General features: G+C 31.4%; 2 protein-coding genes across 3 annotated transcripts in view; both read left to right on the top strand.

Annotated features, from left to right (window-relative positions):
• The window catches only part of LOC145328087 (uncharacterized), a 633,740-nt gene that overhangs the window by 306,887 nt on the left and 306,499 nt on the right, over nucleotides 1-20,354 (top strand). The gene's annotated exons all lie outside the window — the stretch shown is intronic.
• The window catches only part of LOC145328082 (cell adhesion molecule 4-like), a 92,992-nt gene continuing 77,126 nt past the window's right edge, over nucleotides 4,489-20,354 (top strand). Inside the window, exon 1 of the mRNA XM_080171645.1 lies at nucleotides 4,489-4,698. Coding sequence (XP_080027771.1) covers nucleotides 4,647-4,698 — 52 coding nt within the window. The 5' untranslated portion in view covers nucleotides 4,489-4,646. The remainder of the gene's footprint in view (nucleotides 4,699-20,354) is intronic.

Genomic DNA, 20,354 nt, shown 5'->3' with positions numbered 1-20,354 from the left:
GCACAGGGTGTCCCAAAAGTGTAAAAAATTGTAAAATAGGCAAATATTATTGTTATTAGTCAAAATCTGTATCTATATGACAGTTTTAAGTAACTTAAAAATAGAAAAAAAATTTTAAAAAAAACAAAAAAAATTTTCTCTTTTTTTGAAAATACAGGGTGTCCAAAAAATATGAAATTATTGATCTGGTTAGAAAACACTATGGCCAAACATACTAAGACAAATATTAGAGTAATTTGAAAAAAATAGCCAATTTGGACCAAGTTTTAGCTCTACAGACGCAAAAATCACATTTACAGGGTGTCCCAAAGTAAAATTTGACAACCTTATAGTCCCGGGTGGTCCGAACCGTTATATACCACATATGCACACAGATAAAACACAGGATTTAAGCCAAAAAAAATGATTTTTTTCGGACAGGTATTTTGGGTATTACGCTAGATATCCAAAATACACTTTTTGTTGGACACCCTGTAAAATTAGAGTTTTGGCCAAAATAGCATTATGTGCGCTTTTTACATGAATAAACGATCATTTTGGTGTATAAAATGTATAAATTGGATGTAAGATTGATGAAAAAATTAATTTTTAAAATTGTGAAAAAATGGGTGTTTTTTACATTTTTGTTACCTACCTTCATAGATAGCTAGATATTTAGACATCCAGGGACTCTGAAACTTTTTTTTGGCCATCCAGCATCCTTGAATGACCCAACGGACCAAAATATAGAGTATTAACAAAATCGGAGAGGTAGTGCAGAAAAGTGGTACATTTGGCAAATAATGCACCAACTAACTATTTATAATTCAATAAGAACACCCTTTAAGCTAACGAAAATCACAATGTGGTTATCAAACATTAGGTACCATTGTAATTTACAGTCCAATGTCCCCTCCTTCTCTTGTAGACTAGAATATTTTTTAGACAGGGTAAAATAGGGGGAAATGTAGAAAAATAATTCACATATCATTCGTCGTATCATTAACAAAGAAAATATAGATATAGAATCCCATTTTAAAACATATTATTTTTTTTACACACATATTTCATGTCATTGCGAGAGGCTCTAAATGACGGGTGTTTTATCAACACTAGTCAAACAAAAGGAATGTAATCTTTTTGCTAGCTTGAATCCTCCATGTATGATGCTGCCAGCCTGTATCCTTCAGGAATGATTCTGCCAGTCTATAACCTCCATGAATGACCCTACTAATTTGTATCCTCTAGGCATGATCCAGCCCGTAACCTCCAGGTATGATTATGGTAGCCTGTATCCTCCAGGTATGATGCTGCCAGCTTGTATCCTACAGGTATGATCCTGCCAGCCTATAAACTTCATGTATGATCACGCTAGCCTGTATCCTCCAGGTATTAAGCTGCCAGCCTGTATCCTACAGATATGATCATCTGTATATGATCCTTTATGTAGTATCCTTCAGGTATGGTCCTCTATGTATGATCTTTCATGTATGATCCTCCAGGTATTATCCTGCCATCCAGTATCCTCCAGGTATGATGCAGCAATCCTGTATCCTCCAGGTAAGATCCTACCGGCCTATATCCTCCAAGTATAACCCATCCATCCTGTATCCTCCAGATATAACCCTACCAGTCTATAACCTCCATGAAAGACCCTACCAATTTATATCCTCCAGGCACAATCCCACCGGCTTAGATTCTCCAGGTATGATCCTGCCAGCCTGTATCCTTCAGGTATGATCCTGCAAGACTGTATCCTCCAGGTATGATCTTGCCTGCCTGTGTCGTCCTCAAGGTATGATTCTACCAGGTATGATTATGCCAGACTGTATCCTCTTGTTATAAAATGCAAAGCCTGTAACCTCCAGGTATGACTGTCAGCCGGTATCCTCGAGGTATGATCCTACCAGATTGTATTCTCCAGGTATGATCCTACCTGCTGGTATCCATTAGAGATGATCGAGCCAGCCTTAATCCTCAAGTTATTATCCTTGCAGACTGTATGGTATGAACCTCCAGGTATTATAATTGTTCTGCTAGCTTGTATCCTCCTGGACAGACCCAGCCAGCCTGTATTTAGGTATTTTTACCCGCCCCCAAAATTTTTACCCCGGGGGTAAAATTTGTTTGGGGGGGGGGGGTAATTACCCCCCCTGAAATCTGTTGGCAGGGGTAAATTTAGTTTATCCCCCCCCCCCCAAAATTTACCCCCAGGCGCAAAAAATTTTTTTATCAGAGGTTTTTTTATTTTGGGGGGGTATTTACCCCCCCAAAATTGTTTGGGGGGGGTAAATACCTCCTCCAAAATAGTTGGGGGTGCCTACGGCACCCCCAGGGTAGGGGAAATTTTAAATGGGGGGGGGTAAAATGAAAAAAATTTTGGGGGCACCCCCCCCCCCCTTGGACGCCTATGATCCTGTCAGCTTTGATTCTCTATGAGTTCAAGAAACTTAAAATAGATGTAACTGATAATCTATATCTAAAAGATCTATGAATTTACAGTCGTGTGGAATAGTATGACATAAAACACAGATATTCTACAATCATGGATGCAGGGAGTTGTCAACATGCAATTATTATGATGAGAAAGAATGGAATTTTTCTTGGTGTATTAATTGCCTCGTAATTCCTAAGACATTTAGGCACAATGTCACGATGTAGCATCTCGCCTGAAAATCTGCCTTAAAAAAGGTTACACTCAAAGAAGAAAAATCCAAAAAAAAAACATACTACTTTTTACTAAAGAATATACTTTTTCCTTTTTTCAAATATTGTGAAATGCTATACTTATATTTGTCTCAAATAGAAAGAGAGAAAAGAAAAATATAATTCCTCTACTAAGAAAATCGTAAACTACGTTCTTGGCTTCGTATTTTCCCCTCCTAATGTGAAATATGACTGAAATTCTTATAAAAAAGTAACAAGATGTCTGTTTGTTTGTTTCTCTGTCTGTTTGTCTGTACCGAAGGATCTCGCTTACCATTGAACGGATCGGGTTCTCCTTTGAAGGGTAGCTTCTCATAGGTCCCGGGAAGGTTTATAACTATTTTGAGGAGGGTACAACCAACCTCCCAAGAGAAAAAATAAAAAAATTAAAAATATTTTCGCTTTTCGTAGAGACTTGAACGCAACATAGACAATTATTTCTCACATTAGGTGTTTGAAATAAAAAACAAACATTTAAAGTTCCACTAGAGGTCTCTAGGGGGCGTATCCGCTAGTTTAAAGAATAAAAAGGTCTATATCTATTTGAGAAGTTTTAAATCTACCTCTGTTTTTAAGGGCAAGTACCTACTGGTCAAAAAAGTATATAATATATTAAGTTTCTCTGTTGTGGACATTTAAGCTAGGGGTGAAGGCACAATCCTTATCTATAAGTAACAGGATATATGTGTGTGTGTGTCTGTCTGTGTTTTTGTACCGAAGGATCTTGCTAACCATTGGACGGTTATGGTTCTCCTATTAAGTGAAACTTCCATAGGTCCAGGAAAAGTTAGTGACTGTTTTGCGGGAGAGTAGGTACCCCCTCCCCCGATGAGAAATTGCTTCTGAAAAAAAATATTCTTTTAAAACTATAATGTAAATTGAGGGTTCGATATTCTAACCTCCCCTCCTTCACTGATGTTCCCCTAGAAACCTAGGGGCGGAGCCTATTTTTAACCTATATTTAAACAAAAAAAAAAGTATTATTTTTTGTGAATATTTCCATTATGAATAAATATTAATACTCTACACTGTAATCTCTTCTATTTATATGTAATTTCGCGTTTAAATCATGTTCAAATATGTTTAAAATTTTTTGGACATTTTAAAATTTGAAAAATAAAAGTTATGGCCAAGCCAAGCTAATTTTGATATTTTAAACTGTATGCAAGCATGGATGACAAAATACATTAAAAAAAAAGAAAATAATCAAATTAGACTGTCGTACAAACGGACATATTAATAATTTATCCTCTTGAATATTGATGAAACTTATCAATAAAATCTTTCATATTATAATTTTCTGCGGGGAGTAAAATGAAAAATTGAAAGATTAATTGAAAGATTAATAAGAACTTTTGCATATTAATATTTTGAAAAAGTTTATTCCTATAAAGAGAAGGATTAAATAATAAAATCCTTTTTATTTTAAATAGCTCAACTAAATAAAGAAAAAGGGAAAAGGGGGCGGGGAAAAGAGAGTGGGAGAACAAATGAACGGAATTTGATTCCCGGAATTTCAAGAATTTCTCTCGCGGATTTTTTCGCAATTATCCCCCCGTGACAGTACGACGCGCCGCTATTTATAAAATTGTCGTACCGGCACGTTATTAGCCATGCTTATTACTGTACTGTCACGGCTTATTTCGCGCAAAATTTATATATATAATTACCGTACCGTCACGGCATGTGCGTAAATTCACTGGTGAACGCAACCGGGCGTCGGCCAATTATGATATCTTTATGTCCGTCGAGAAAATTTGGGGAAAATTTCCGGGATCCCGCTGCAATAAATTATTATTCTTCAGTATACATTAAGCTTTAGTGCGACAAAAGAACATTTATTATGTGATTTTATCCTAAGAAAAACAAAAATTAATAAAAAGAAGTGAATTTAAACAGTTAATTATCTAAAAATAATGAAAAACTAAACTTTTAGCAAGAATAGTTTAATTCATAACAAAATGAATCCGTTTTTGAATTCGGTTCTTAGCATTTTGATGTTTGCTTTAAAAGGTTGGTAAATGTTTTTTCATGTTTAATTTTATTATATATTTTTGTAAAAAGCGAAGCTGCTCTATAATTAGGGCATGCCCCAGCGTTCATTCGTCCATAAAGAATACCTCATTAAGTCGTTAATTTAATCATTTTAAGATTTCAAACTATGCATGATGATTCCTATGATAGTTAGGTACAATTTAGAACGTGTAGCAACTGTATAATTGGTATCAGAAAGTCCTTACGCCAATTTCAAACTTTTTGATTTTGACATTCTATGGGCTCTTTATTCAAATATGCAGGCATAAATAAAGCCTATGTGAAGCTTCAATAAAAAGGAGAACTGAATCAGTTCAGTAGTAATTAAAAGCTTTAGCTTACTTAAAACTTACTACGTAACATTAGAGGGAAAAAGTATAAAGTAGTAAGGTTTTATGTATGTTCTTTAAGATCTCGCTAATCACTGAACTTATGAATATCTCCATTTTGAGAAGCTTTACATATCACAGTTATGGTTTTAGGCTGTATAATGTTAAGTCCTGTCGAATACAAAGCCCCTAGATGCTAGAAGTGTTGTTTATAGATAAATTACATTAACATAAAAAAGATTACTTAAAAATAAAACAAACTACTAGAAGTGACGTTTCACTTAGACAGACAGACGGACTCTGCGTAGTTATAGATTGACTGCATTCTAAAAGTAAAATTTTAAATAAACAATTTATCGGTTATTTTTGCATATTTCAGTATGGTTGAGAAACGGTTCTAATCCAGCGGATATTAATCGGTTTCGAAGCCATATTGGAATTAATTTTAAAAATTACGAGTATGTCTGTAAATATGTGATAAAATTGTCAACTATTAAACTTTAATATTTTACAATAATCCAATGTTTCCGAATTGAAAACCAACCTAAAGAGCAAAGCATCTTCATAGTTAGGTTCTGTCAAGTTGTCATTCTATCCGTTCCTTCGTTATTCGTTACCTTCTTTTAGGTCACAAAACAAGTTTTTTTTATAATTAAGGGTTAAGACAAAAGAAAATTGATATTCAACTCCAATTATGATAAACAAAATTACCTCTTTTCTGGTTAAAAATTATTGGAATAAAGAGTTGGAGACCACTATTCTGTTTTACCAAAACAAGATTTAATTAAAATAATAGCCAACGAATTAGAAAACGTGGCCCATTTGCCATTAAACATTTTAGGGCGGAGTTGTTAACCCATCAAATTTACAGCATGCATTGTGCTCTGTGGATTTAATTTTCTTTGGTTGTTAACTTTTTAGTTATTATTGCAAATCCATTTTCATATTAATCAAATATTTTTGTTATTTTTACAGAAGCCTTTCATGTTATACTATTTCATTTTAAGAGCAACGCTTTTATACGATAATGACCTGTACGTTTATACGTATGTGATTTTATTAAAAGAAGGCGTATCAACTTTTTCACTTTTTATTTAAGATAGCTAGCCGGTTCTTTTAGTAAGTAGTAGATGTAAAATTTTTGATAGAATTCAGATATGCAATTGTTTTTTTTAGACCTCTTATTTTTTAAGTAATTTAAGTTTTTAAAAAAATAATTAGGTCGGTTTTAAGGTACTAAAATGCAACAAAATAAAAGAAGAAAATGGCCAGTATGAACAAAAATAGTAAGATCTTTAATTTGACACCTTACTTTTAAAATTATATTGAGTAATTATTGAAGAAATCAATTTTTTTAACCTCGGTTTAATCAAAACTTTGAAGTAAAATATAATCTCCCACAGGCATAAAAAATATGGGTTCATATATACCTTTAGAATTAGAAAAATATTACGAATCCATTGTAAGCAAAATTGAAAAAAGTAAAAAAATAAAAATAATAAAAATGGCCTAACGTATTATTTTTTACAGGTAACACTTAATTGTAACTATTAAACTAGCCAATCACAAGTCTCAAAAATTGACTAATCGGGAAGCTTAACCTCAAAACCTCAACCAATAGAATTGACAAAAAAAAAGGATAATGTTCATAGAATATATACAATAGATACTACAATGAAAATAGTGATACTTACATAACATGTAAAGAACGAAAAATTATGAACAAATATGCTTCAATCTGTTTATAAACTTCAAAACAATGCAATTAAAAATGCTTTATTGTTGCTTGTGTTTAAAAAATATCTGTTACATTGTATGTATATTTATTTAGGTTTATTTCAAGTTTCAAGTTTTCAAGTTGTTCAACCCTTTAAAGCCGAAAATTATGATTCTTAAAATAAACTTATATTTTTTATTATAGTTTTATAAAACTTTTTCAATTTAGCTTACAATAGATTCATAATATTTTCCTGATTCTAAAGTTATATATGAACCCATATTTTTTATGCCTGTGGAAGATTATATTTTACTTCAAAGTTTTGATTAAACCGAGGTTAAAAAAATTGATTTTTTCAATAATTACTCAACATAATTTTAAAAGTAAGGTGTCAAATTAAAGATCTTACTATTTTTGTTCATACTGGCCATTTTCTTCTTTTATTTTGTTGCGTTTTAGTACCTTAAAACCGACTTAATTATTTTTAAAAAAAAACTTAAATTACTTAAAAAATAAGAGGTCTACAAAAAAACCGATTGCATATCTGAATTCTATGAAAAATTTTACATCTACTACTTACTAAAAGAACCGGCTAGCTATCTTAAATAAAAAGTGAAAAAGTTGATACACCTTCTTTTCTACAAAATGTAAAGTTATGAAACTTATCATAGGTTATTTATTTTGTGATTTCAGACTACTGAAGTAACAACGCTAGCTACCCTATAAGTGTAAACAACTCTGTATGTATTATAAATATTATCTTATTTGAAAAAACATATACATTTAATAGTACGAGATATTTATTTACATTATCATAGTAATTTTGAATTAATTAAGCAAGAAAATTTTTTACTTGGTTATGTATTATAAAATCAAGGAAATCAGAAACAAAATTGGTTTCTTGTCCTTCCTTTCGTAACAGTTTAAAGGAAACCAGGGTTAAAAATTAAAGTCATGAGATGGTTTTAAGCTATTGTTTTATCCCATCGCACCATTTTTAATGAGAATTTAACAATGAATCGAGGAATCTGCAAATCTGGATTGACAATAAAATAAAGAAGTAAGGTATTTTCGTCTGTAGCTAAAGATCTCTGAAATGGCTGGTACGAATGTGTGATTGCGGTGGTTTTAGGCGATTTTTCTGACATAGCATTCCCCCCAAGAGAAATAACTCAATTGTTTCATAATTATAACTCAAACTTCGTATGGGAATGATTCAATTTCAGCTTTGCTTTTTGGTTATTGTTATCCTTGTTGAGACTCTAAATCCACGAACAATATAAAATATCAGCTGATCAGGCATCTAAAGGGTTAAGGCAATGGCCGATAAATTAATGTTAATCCACAAAGACGACTTCTTCTGTAGATTGCAATTAGTGGTGTAAACGTTTGGACACTCAACGAAATGAACCAACTAATTAAAATTCAATACTAGTCCACATGGTTGTTAAGCCAACGAATAAGAAGTTTTTGTTAGAAACTTTGGGGACTAATCTCCCAATGTCCCCTACCTCTCTGATAATATATACCGTTGCACCAATAGAAATATAAGAATAGAAGCATATTCTGAACCCTTTTTTCGTCAATTTATAGAAGGAACAGTTCTAGCAGACAAAAGTATTGTTTACTTTCGACTCAAGCTGATGTGGATTCTTAAAAATTGATAGACTCGCTACTCGATAGTGAGGCAAAATTTTTTTTGTTAAAAATCATCCAAAAGCACATTAAAAATCTACAAAAATTAAACAAGATCATATGTTATTAACCATTTTAAGATTTTATTTAGTTTTTGTAAATTTTTTATGCGATTTTGGAGGATTTTTCACAAAAATAATTTTGCCTCACCAGCGGTAGCCATCCTAACTTTTTTTTAAGAATCCACCTCTGTTTGAAGCTTTCAAATTTAAGACGAAATTTTTGGGCAATTCGGTCTGATTCCGCAAAACTTTCTACTAAGAAAATATACTGTTTACAGCTGACTTTTATATATGTATGAAATGAAAAAAAACATGCGTTCGTAACACAATTTCAACCAATGAGATTAAATGTATGTACCGATGCGATTCTCCTATTGGCTCAATCAGACATTACCTCTCTTTCTTAGTACCTTTATTGTTGCACCGTCTGTCAAACTATGATTTACTTCTAAAACTTTTTAAACTGTTACACACAAAAGTAAGTAAAGGAAGATGTAGTCTACAATTTAGATAGAAAGATGGATTGAAAGTTACCAAGTTACCAAATAGACAGATGGATAGATAACTAAATTTGCTGTTTTAAATTTATTAACATTACAGTGATTTAGTCTACAAACGAAAAAAAGACAACATACTTAAAAGCGAATTAGTAAATTAGATGATCAGACAAACGATCACGAAAAAAATTTAAAGGAAAACTTTTAAATATTGAACAATTTTTAGAACTTTTCAGCTAAAATTGAATTTAATTGTATCTTATGTAAAATTACCTAACTTGTCATAATGTTGCTGAGCTTTCTATTTTGAACCTTACTGTTACAGGAATCCCTATTCCAAATTTGAAATCGAGGGGACAATGCTAACATGCCTAAATTAACGCTAAGAGCTATGCGTTACGAACAGTCCGACATATCCTATACATTGGAAATCATTGCTTTAATTATATTAGTTATTTCTCGCATCGTATTATAAACGGCTTTCCGCGGATATATAATGTGCAATTATGAGATTAAAACTTATTTTTTTTAGCCCCAAAGTGCCGAAGGCACCGGCTAAAAAACTGGTTTTAATCTTATGATTGTACATTTTTATATTCGTAGAAAGCTGGATATAATACGATGCTAGACATAGTTTTTTCATATGGATGAGAACCGGTTCCTATCCACCGGATTCGAATGAATACGAGAAATGATATTATTTAATATTATGATATTAAAATTGTTTTATGGGGGGGGGGGGGGTATAGTTCATATCTCTAAAAAGATTTGCACAAGAATTAAAATAAACTCCCTTTGCACAACAAAAAATAATTATCTTTCTTCCATCTATAAAATGTTACTAAAAACTACAAGCGCAGCCGCTAGTAAGAAATAAAAAGGTATGTTCCTAAGTTTATAATCTAGTTTCCAACTTTAGCATAACTTCTACTACTGTAACATAGCAAATCAAAATTGACTTTCATTCAGCATTGCGAAATTTCAGGACAGTTATGTTCGAATTTCGGAAAGACATCGCAACTTATTATTGGGAAATTCTGACTAAGGTCTTGCAAAAAAGGGTTTGTTGTCTAAAGGGCGTTATTTTTAGAATCATGCACGATTAGGACTTCCAGAAAAATGTCGTTTAATCAAAGGGTTTGTTGTCTTAAAGGAGATTAACCATATAATCATGCACATACTTAAGAAAGATTTTGTTGAAATGTACAATAAAAAATAAGATCTTGTGTAGTAACCTGTCCACTAAAAGCCATTGAGACTAAGACATTGAACAAATTATTAATGTACCAAGAAACAAAAAAAACCAGTCATTTTGTTTATAACACGAAACATCCCTTGGTCATTTGCTAATTATTTACTTTTACCAAATATGCATACAGAAGTTATATATTGTAACTGATTTTTATTCTATCTAGATACCTATAAGGGCAATTTAGGTCTTGAGTTGACTTTGCCCCCCCCCCCTCCCTTAGTTTTAGGAAAAGGAAAATATATCACTAGTTTCAGCGGTTGGCGAGATCCTTCAGTACAAACAAACTTTCTTTTATAAGAATTGTGCTAGCTTATTAAAAAGAGCTTTTATATAATTAGGGTCGGTCCGTTTGTCCGTCCGTCCATACGTCAGTAACGGATAGCTTTTTTCATTAAATTAGGCATGTTAGAATTATCCTATCGATTTTAAACTTTGCATTGTGATTCCTGTAGTAGTTAGGTACAGTTTTTAAAGCGTAGCAACTCTATAATCATTACCAGAATGTCTGTACGTTCATTTTAAACATGTTGATTATTTTACTTTATTCTACTTATCCAATTGATCTGATTTTTCGTATACTAATTCCTGGGAAAACAAAGTACAATATTATAAGCGAAGCAACTCTATAATCAAGTCCAAAAAAAAGTAAGTATGTCCATAAACATTAACCAGTATCAAGTAATTTTTCAACAAATTTACTTATAATTTTGCTTCGACTCTTCTTATACATTTATATTCTGCTTATTTAGTTGTGACAAAATACAAGTGATAATGTCCGTTTGTCTTACCATTTCAGTGCTTCGCTTTTATGGATGTTGTCATCCTTGTTATATTTGTTACTTATGGACAATTGTTACGCTTCTTATGGACAAAATTGTTATTGTCCTGCCTTTATACAATTGACTGTTTTGTTTGGACACTGAGTATAAGTCCAAGTTTATGCAAAATTTGTGTAATGCAAGTGTCAAATAAATGTTAGAACATCTATCTATCTATTTATATTTTTATTTCTATCTTTCTATTTTTCTATTTTTTCAATATTTATATCTTAAAATTATTTTTTATATTAGAAACTTATTTTCGATTTTTGATGTAATTTTGGAAGGTACGTTGGTCTGTTTATTACACCAGTCCAAACAAATTGATAATAAGGTTTTCTTATTCGTTGGCGTAACAACTGTTATTGAATTTTGATTGGTTGGTTCAATAAGTTGGTTCAAAAAGTTGGTTCTATAGTATAGATGTATATACAGATAACGACCTCCACCCCTTTTTTCAGTGACCTTTTTTTTGTCTGCTACCAAATTGTTTTATGCTACTTAGCTTTGTTAATATTCCCGTTACCATTGGTTGTTTTTCAACGACCCAATTGAGAGTCGGCACAAGGTCATTGCGATAGGAAAATACAATTAAATAACCCTTTCAATTTCTCCCTCTATTGTTTTATTTAATTTAATAATCCAAAGAAGGGGTAATTTTGTGCATAATCATTTTGGATGTATATCAATTTATCTGCCAATGTCTTATCACTTTTTTATTATTATTTTTTATTTCTCTATTAACTTTTTCTACTCATAAGTTCTTTTAGTTCCTTTTAAACAAGGATATCAACATCCATAAAAGCGAAGCAATGAAACGGTAGGACAAACGGACATTAACACTTGTATAGTGTCAGAACTAAATAATCAGAATATAAATGTATAAGAATCGGAGCAAAATTGTAAGTAAATTTGTTGAAAAACTGCTTGATACAGGATAATGTTTATGGACATACTTACATTTTTAGGACTTGATTATAGAGTTGCTTTGCTTATAACATTATACTTTGTTGTCCCAGGAATCAATCAATCGGATAATCACATAAAAATTTGTTGTTAAAAAAATGAAGAAAAAAAATAAACATGTTTAAAATGGACGTACGGACATTCTTGTTATGATTATAGAGTTGCTATGCTTTCTAAATCGTACCTAACTACTAAAGGAATCACCACGCAAAGTTTGAAATCGATAGGACAATTCTAACATGCCTAAATTAACGAAAAAAGCTATCCGTTTGTGACGGACGTACGGACGGAACGACCCTAATTATAGAAAGCTTCGCTTTTAAAAAATTGGCACTATACTTCTACTTAATATGTCTACCTATGTATATATGTATTTGTATATCTAACTTTAGTTGATATTCTGAGAGTAAATCATGGCAAAAATTCACCTAGGAATATAAGATTTAACATTTATGTTTACTCTATTTTTTTTATTTAAGAAGAAAAATATTTTTGCGCTCGTAGCATGTAGGGGAGGAAGGGCAGTCAAATATTCTAAAACTATTACAAGATCTAAGTTGGGAATATAATAGCCTAAAACCAGCAACTAATGGAATAGCATTATTATTAAAACTACAACTGAATAAAAATGAAGAAGATGAGAGAAGAAGTGGGAAAGAAAACCCCTAAAAAAGATATTGAAAATCCCTCAATTTTTATGACGCCACATGGCTTTGTCTCGTTACATTTAGCCGTTTCCTAGATCTTGATATTAAATTTAGCTCTTGCGAAATATGGAAATATTTTTGATGGATTTGTTTATACAAATATAAAATTCTGCACTACCTACACAGATAAAGGAATTTCCAGTATGGCTTCGAAACCAGTTAATATCCGCTGGATTTGAAAAATCATGTATAGCATCGTTTAACTTTAAGACATTTTTCCACTAATATTAAAATAAAAATCATAATATTAATACCAGTTTTGTTTGCCAGGGCATTTTGCTTCTTGGGGCTAACAAAACAGGGCTTAATCTTGTAATTTTAAATTTTAATATCTGCAGAAAGCTGTCTTTAATACGATGCGATAAATTACAATTATGACAAAAAAAGTTATTATCAAACGCTACTATTAGGTCAAACTGTAATTAATTATCAAACTATCTAACCAAATAAGTACGGTAAAAAAAATGCTTTTAATGCCGGCTTCTCTCAAAGTACTTAGTCGAGCAAATAAACCCCCCTTCCCTTTGTTTGAAAAAAATATTATTAGGGGGGTTGGGAGTAGTTTTTTATTTGCTTGTTTATTACTGTAGGTCATGATAGTTTAAATATAGTATATTGGGTAAAGGGTAGGTCCGCGTGGTTTTGGCACTGCATGAGTTAGGATTAAATCAAGACCCTCCTTTTTTTCAATTTATTTTAAAAAATAAGGGGGGAGGTTTTCAGTGCTCAAACTGAACATTGTGTGAAAGAACCAAAATAGTTATTAGAAATAGGCTCGGTAAGGTAAAACAATGCTATTGAAGTTTCATTCTATGGTTTGCTCTAATTTATATTGTGACTAGCGGGATCGCCCGTAGCTTCTAGGGGCTTTACCCCAAGAGGTAATTTAAAATAATAAAAATTAAGTATTTCTGGTTCTGCCATTTATTTTGAAGTAGTTTCCCCAGAAAATTTCATTTTTGGAGGAGTTTAGGGTGTCCCACTCTCAAAGAAAATAGCGTAAAACCACCACAGGACCAATAGGTATATACCCTGAAGTGTAGAATTTGATCGGTTCAGTGTTTACCGAAATCTTAAGGGACGGACGGACTGACAAAGATCATTTTACTTTGTATTATAGATAGTCATGGTTTTTGTGAATAAACTTTTTAATGTCTTTAATGAGATCCCTGTATCCCTGTTTATAAACCAATGCACTCCGCTCAAGGATCAAAGATGTCAGAAATCTTTTTTTTTTATTTATTTATTTGGAGTCAACGGATTTACAAATTCAGATACACCAATAGATATAGGATATACGTGGATATATTGACAGGAGAAAATTTATCGTTACTTTATCTCGTTAATATGGTCTACATTTATTGGTTAGTTCGTTAAACCACAGTAAGAGGGGAGAGGATTCAATAAAGAGGATGTTGGTATCGTTATTTTAGCAAGCTTTTTCAGAGTGCATAAAAATCTGGTGCAACATCCAAGTAATAATATGTCGATTGATGCATCTATCAATTGATCTATACCAATATGTATGTATTCACATCTATCTATTTCACTGTATTGTCAAGAACTGTATACACCTAAGAACATTTATATAATTTAAACTTTTATTTAAATAATTAGAGGAGTCATTCCTAGCCTTTAAGACCTTTGCTAATAGCTAAAAACCTTATTGGGACATTCCTATACTTCCTTAAAAAACATATTATAATTGGTCCTCCGTTTTTGAGATTTTTAACTTTTTATTAATTTCCAGGTTTATCGCTCAAATATAAGGACTTGTTTTTATATGTTATTTCTCGCCAATAACCATTCCCCTTCCCCCCACTCTTAAAAAAAAATTCCTACTCCTAGAAACTAGGGGCGCCTATATACGATCTAATATTAAATTTAAATATGTAACTCTGTCCACTTACAGGGCGGGGACCACATCCCGATTTTGTATTCCGCCTTTAAAATGAGTTGATTGAAAACATAAACACAGCCCAGTCCCTACAAAAGAACAGAAATCAATTTGCTTGCAGACGAGAAGGGTTTCCACAACTTTGGGCAGGTAGTTTTGTGTATAATACATCTATCCTTATAGATTTATTGGTCTAATGTAGTAAGTATTGAAGCAAAGCCATTGACACCAAATATATACATTTTATAATATACAATTCTTTGCTTACATTACTCAATAATTTAAGAAATACATTTAGATTCTTGCTTTTGTATAAGTATAGATATATAATCAAGGAGTTTACATTATATAGAAGTTACGTTTGGACGTCCACAAAGGGAAATTCTAGTTAAAGAGTAGCTGCCCACTAGAAAACGAGGCTGACAACATCCATAAAAGCGAAGCACTGAAACGGTAGGACAAACGGACATTAACACTTTTAAAGTGTCAGAACTTAATAATGAGAATATAAATGAATAAAAGTCGAAGCAAAGTTGTAAGTAAATTTGTTGAAAAACTGCTTGATACAGGATAATGTTTATGGACATACTGACATTTGTAGGACTTGATTATAGAGTTGCTTCGCTTATAATATTATACTTTGTTGTCCCAGGAATCAATCATTCGTATGATTAGATCACATAAAACTTTGTTGTTAAAAAGTAAAAAAAAAATCAACATGCTTAAAATGGACGTATGGATATTCTTGTAATAATTAGTTTATAAATCGTACCTAACTATTAAAGGAACACATGCAAGGTTTGAAATCGGTATGACAATTATAACATGCCTGAATCAACGAAAAAATTGCCGTCACGGACGTACGGACAGATCGACCCTAATTATAGAAAAGCTTCGCTTTTAAAAAGATAAAACCTAATTTTTATAACTTGGTCAATTAAACTGGCATCAACTTTTTGTTCTCGCAGAAATAATTTTGACGTTTGTAAATTACTTTTTTTGGTGCAATTGTGTTAAACTTTTTCTTTATCATATAAATTGTGTTATGAGCAGAGTTGTGGGGCTTTTAAGTTTTTACTATCAAAGCTACTCTTGTCCATTGATTACACTGTGGTACAGGTGGTAATTCTTCATTTCCCCGATTGCTTTTTAAAAAATGTATATTTATTAACATTTGTGACTTTTAATAATATTTTTTTTTTACTGAAAATAACAATTATTTCGTAAAAAAATCAGTAATAACAAACTTACAAAATCATCTTTTAGAAATTTGAAATTGGAGAAAAAATGTTAAAATGAAATTAATGAAATATTTTTCTTCTGTTTTTAAAAGTTATTGATAAATGAATGCATCATAATAACTCTAAAAGTTGCTGTGGATCTAAACAAATAGTTTCGGCTCCGTAACTCTAAAGGATAAAAACTTGCAGTAGTTATGTAACAGGTTTCAGTAAATACCTCCTCAAATATCAAATAGTGCAAAATCAAATAAAGTCTTTTTTTTGGTTGGATCGGGTCGAAGATACGATGAAAGATATTTTTTTTTGATAAACTGTCGGCTGTGCCTCTAGGGCACGAAAATAGTCTATAAATGCCATGAATTATGTGAACCTTCCCTGTAAAGGAGAAATCAATCACTTAAGCTGTGAGCGACATTTAGTAAAATAATACAAAACTAATTTAAATAATTCAAGCGGCTATGCACCTACAGGCCTAAAGAGTTGATTTCTTCTGTCAGGGTGGTTGTACCCTCTACGAAAAGACCTAAAAGAATCTTCACTATTAAGGAGAACCAAATTGGTTTAACAGTTAGCTAGATCCTTTGCTATACACATACAGACAGGATTGGAAAAAAAATCATCATCCCTTACATAAATAAGGCGTTTTTTCATACGCACGACTTGATCCGACTTTTTTTATTCTGCCAGAAATAGAACAACTTTTTGGGCATAATTTAAGTATTACTTAATTTTCTTTAGCTTCTTAAGCAGTTTTTTCTTCCTATTTAAAGATTTATGTATAAATGTAAGTAATGTTTATAAATCTGTTTATGTTTCAAAGAAAGTTTAAAGAAAATTTTAAAATCGAATTATTTTTGATTAAAAATATGGTAGTTAGAGGGAGAAGACAATCTTTCCTTAATAGAAAAAAGCAATATTTCTTGTCTAAGATTTATGAATATAAAAAAAATCGTAGAACACAGTAATAGTGTCTGACTGATTATGACGTAACAAAAAAAATTACTCAATGAGAGGCCACTATAAATTTTACCATTGGTCAATAGCGGCCTCTCATTGGCTAATTTTTTTTGTTACGTCATAATCAGTCAGACACTATTACTGTGTTCAAAATCGTACTATATAATACTTTACTGATCATGATCATGTTATTGTTGGTTTTGCTTCTTTTTTATATTGTCTTTGTAGATTTTTTTTTATAAATCAGGAACGCCCAAGCTTTTTTTAGTGGGAAAAAAATAAGCGATTTCGGGGGTAATATAATGTATTGATAAAAATTTTGAGGGGTTAAGATGAAGGGTTTTGTGATGAGTAAACACCCCTTTACCCCAATACTTATATGGTTATGGTTTATATAGTCAAGTATACTAAAGTAGTAAGTTTTTTTTGTAAGTGTGTTCAGTTAGGTCTCCTAAACTGCTTTTAGAATATCTTAAGGGGGGGGGGGGATATTAAACTGTAAGAGTTTACCATTAAGTGTCAGGGATCAAAAGGGATAAGACAATGGCCATAAATTTATATACATCCCCAATGATAATAAGCAATATTACCCCTTCTGTAGATTATAATTTGTGGTTGAAACGTTTGGACACTCAACTTGATAATCCAACCAATCAAAATTCATTAAAAGTCCCCAACATTATTATGAAACTTTGGGGAATAGTGTAATAAACATGCCAATATTCCCTCCCTCTCTGTTAAGATGTAATGCTTTGGAACATAATTTGTTAGAATTCAACCTTGATATAACACGTTAAAAGGCATATGTAAATCCAAGGGTTGGCTTTCAAAATGGCTAAAAAAAATTGAAGTAAATGGTTAATTACAAAGTGTATCAGCCATATGACGTCATAAAAATGAGGGATGATAGGAGAAATGGGAAAGAAAACCCCTAGTATAAATATGGATAATCCCTCATTTTTATGACGTCACATGGCTGATTTTTGAGACACTTTGTAAAGCTTCGTAGGTTTCCTTGTTCGACCAGACACTCTGAGGAGAACCGCAAATTAATTTATTTTGATCCAAATAGTTTAAAAATAGTATACTTTGATATTTTACGTTGTTTTGTTAAAACATATATATATGTATGTAAATTAAATTACCAAAGCTAAATACATATTTAAGCTATACAGATAAATTTGTTTGAAAAGGCATCGTCAAAAATTACTGAAAATTATCAAAATGTAAGCCCCATATTTAAACTGTATAGATGATGTTCATTAATTTTCGCAAAAAAAATCACATTAGCCAAAAGAAAGAACCTCGTATTTTCTCTTTTTAATAAACCAACAGATCTATAGTATAGATGTACATACAGACAACAACCCCCCTTTATTTTTCTATGACCTTTTTCGTTTGCTAGCAAATTGTTTTCTGCTATTTTGCTGTGTTAATATTCCTGTTACCATTGGTTGATTTTCAAAGATCCAATTGAGAGTCGGCACAAGGTCATTGCGCTAGGGAAATACACATATTTAATCCCTTTTATCTGTAGTGTTCTACTCTAATGTCCAATGTTCCTCCCCTCTCTGGCTATTTTGTCGTAGATATTTTTTTTACGGCTGTGAATGCACACCCCAATTTGCAGCTCAATTTGATAACAATTTTACATTTCATTCAAACATTTCAGTTACTGAAAGAGTGAAAGAAGAGATAATTGAAGGAAGGGGAGGAACAATTTTAAACAAGAATGATTACTTACATTGCATTGTAAGCAAAGATCTTAAGCAAAAGCTAATTATCAAACGTTTTACATGCAAACTTTTCAGGCATTGCTAAAACAGGGATAAAACAAAAAAACTTTAAAATCATAAAGTCATTATTTTGTTTCCTTTAAGACTATCTGAGTTTCTTAAGGAATAAGATAATGGAAGATAAATTAATGTAGATTCCTAATTTTAAAAACATTATAAGCCCTTTAGTAGATTAAAATTATGGGTTGAAATTTTAAACGCTGCTAGCTTTAACTAACAAAACAGGATTTAATAAAAGTATCCAAAATACTTAAAGGCTTAAGAATAAAATTATAATTTATAGTCCTTTGCCAACTTCCTCCCTAAATAAACCTTTACTGTTTGTATTTCTTTAGTTAAAAAGACAATTCAACAATTAAACTGGCTTCACCTAGTTTAAGCAAGTATAGAGCATCTTAAGGCTTTACAGAAACCTTTTTGATATCCTCAAATAAAATTGGCATATTTGGTGAAAAGCTTTAAAAAGCTTATTTTTTAATGTTTTCATTTTCATTGAATATTATGATTTCATTTTCTGTAAGTAAGATGGTAAAATACATATACCAGTGATAGGGCAATAATAGCTATTTTTACCTTCACTCCAAATCATTGATGTTTTTATTTCAAATTGTAACAATAGTACATTAGAATAAAGGTATTTAAAATTAATTTAAGTCCCATTGTCCTCTCCCTCCCTGTGTTGATACAGAACTAATTTTTAAGATGAAAGACATTCGTAGCCTACATTTTATATACATAGAGAATGTTACAATCATACATAGATAAGAATAGATATGAATAAAATAAAAAAAATGTTGTTAAAAAGGTAAAGAGTATATTTTGTTTTGTTTTTTACTTTATCTGGTTATATTAGGTTATTTTAGGCACTGGGTATCCTTGCAGGGTTATGACATTGTAATTTGAGGTAAATCCATAAAATAGTAAAAATAGTACCTTCGAATATTGTTATAAATATTTAACTTTTTCAATTTACCTAGCATAAATGTACTTATTATGAAAGGTAAGATTTTACTAAACAGAATTTTTGTATTACAAATCAAAATATTTTTTTAATATTTTGCTTTTTTCCCTTCTACTTACTATACTTACGTTCTTATATAAGTTGTCTATTCATCTATCTAATCTTAAAACCTTTAATGTATGCAGTTGAAGAAAAAGTAGAAAACGGGTCTCGTGCATTTTTGTCAACATAAGAAAAGGCTGTCTTTTACAGGGACAATGGAATGTAGATTATTCTGGTACCCAAAGTTTTATACTTTAAATTACTGCTTGCTTTAGTTTCTTTTGTTACTTCTTGATTTGATTGATCTTGAATAGTTTAAACTAGCAGTGTCCAAACTTTTCAACCAATAATTTTAATCTTAAGGAGCGTATAGGTGGTTTCAACGTTACGTAAAACCTTAAAGTTAGATATCCGCCCCTTTTTTAACACCTCAAGGTTTTAAACCCCCTTGGCAAATCGCTGTGGATTTTTATTTATCAAATAAAATAAAATCATGCATGAGAATTTTTAAACAATTATTAAAAATGGAACGAAATAAAGATGTAAATACATTGACCAATGCAATATAATAGTTGTAGATAAAATTACATTGTTTCATCAATATCCCTATAGTCGCTAAAGAAACACTCATATTGTCCCCTCCTCGCGCGGCAAGGACGTCAAAGCTTTTAGTTTAGATGGGGATTAAACTGAGGGGTATAAAAAAGTCAGCCATTATCACTTTTGTTTTAATACATGGGTTGGGTTTTTAGGTTAGG

Source organism: Acartia tonsa, chromosome 9, assembly GCF_053477335.1.
Source record: "Acartia tonsa isolate MP-2025a chromosome 9, ASM5347733v1, whole genome shotgun sequence".
NCBI classification, from domain to species: Eukaryota; Metazoa; Arthropoda; class Copepoda; order Calanoida; family Acartiidae; genus Acartia; species Acartia tonsa.
Note: the sequence above shows the minus strand (reverse complement) of the source record. Positions and strands in the feature narration are given on the sequence as shown.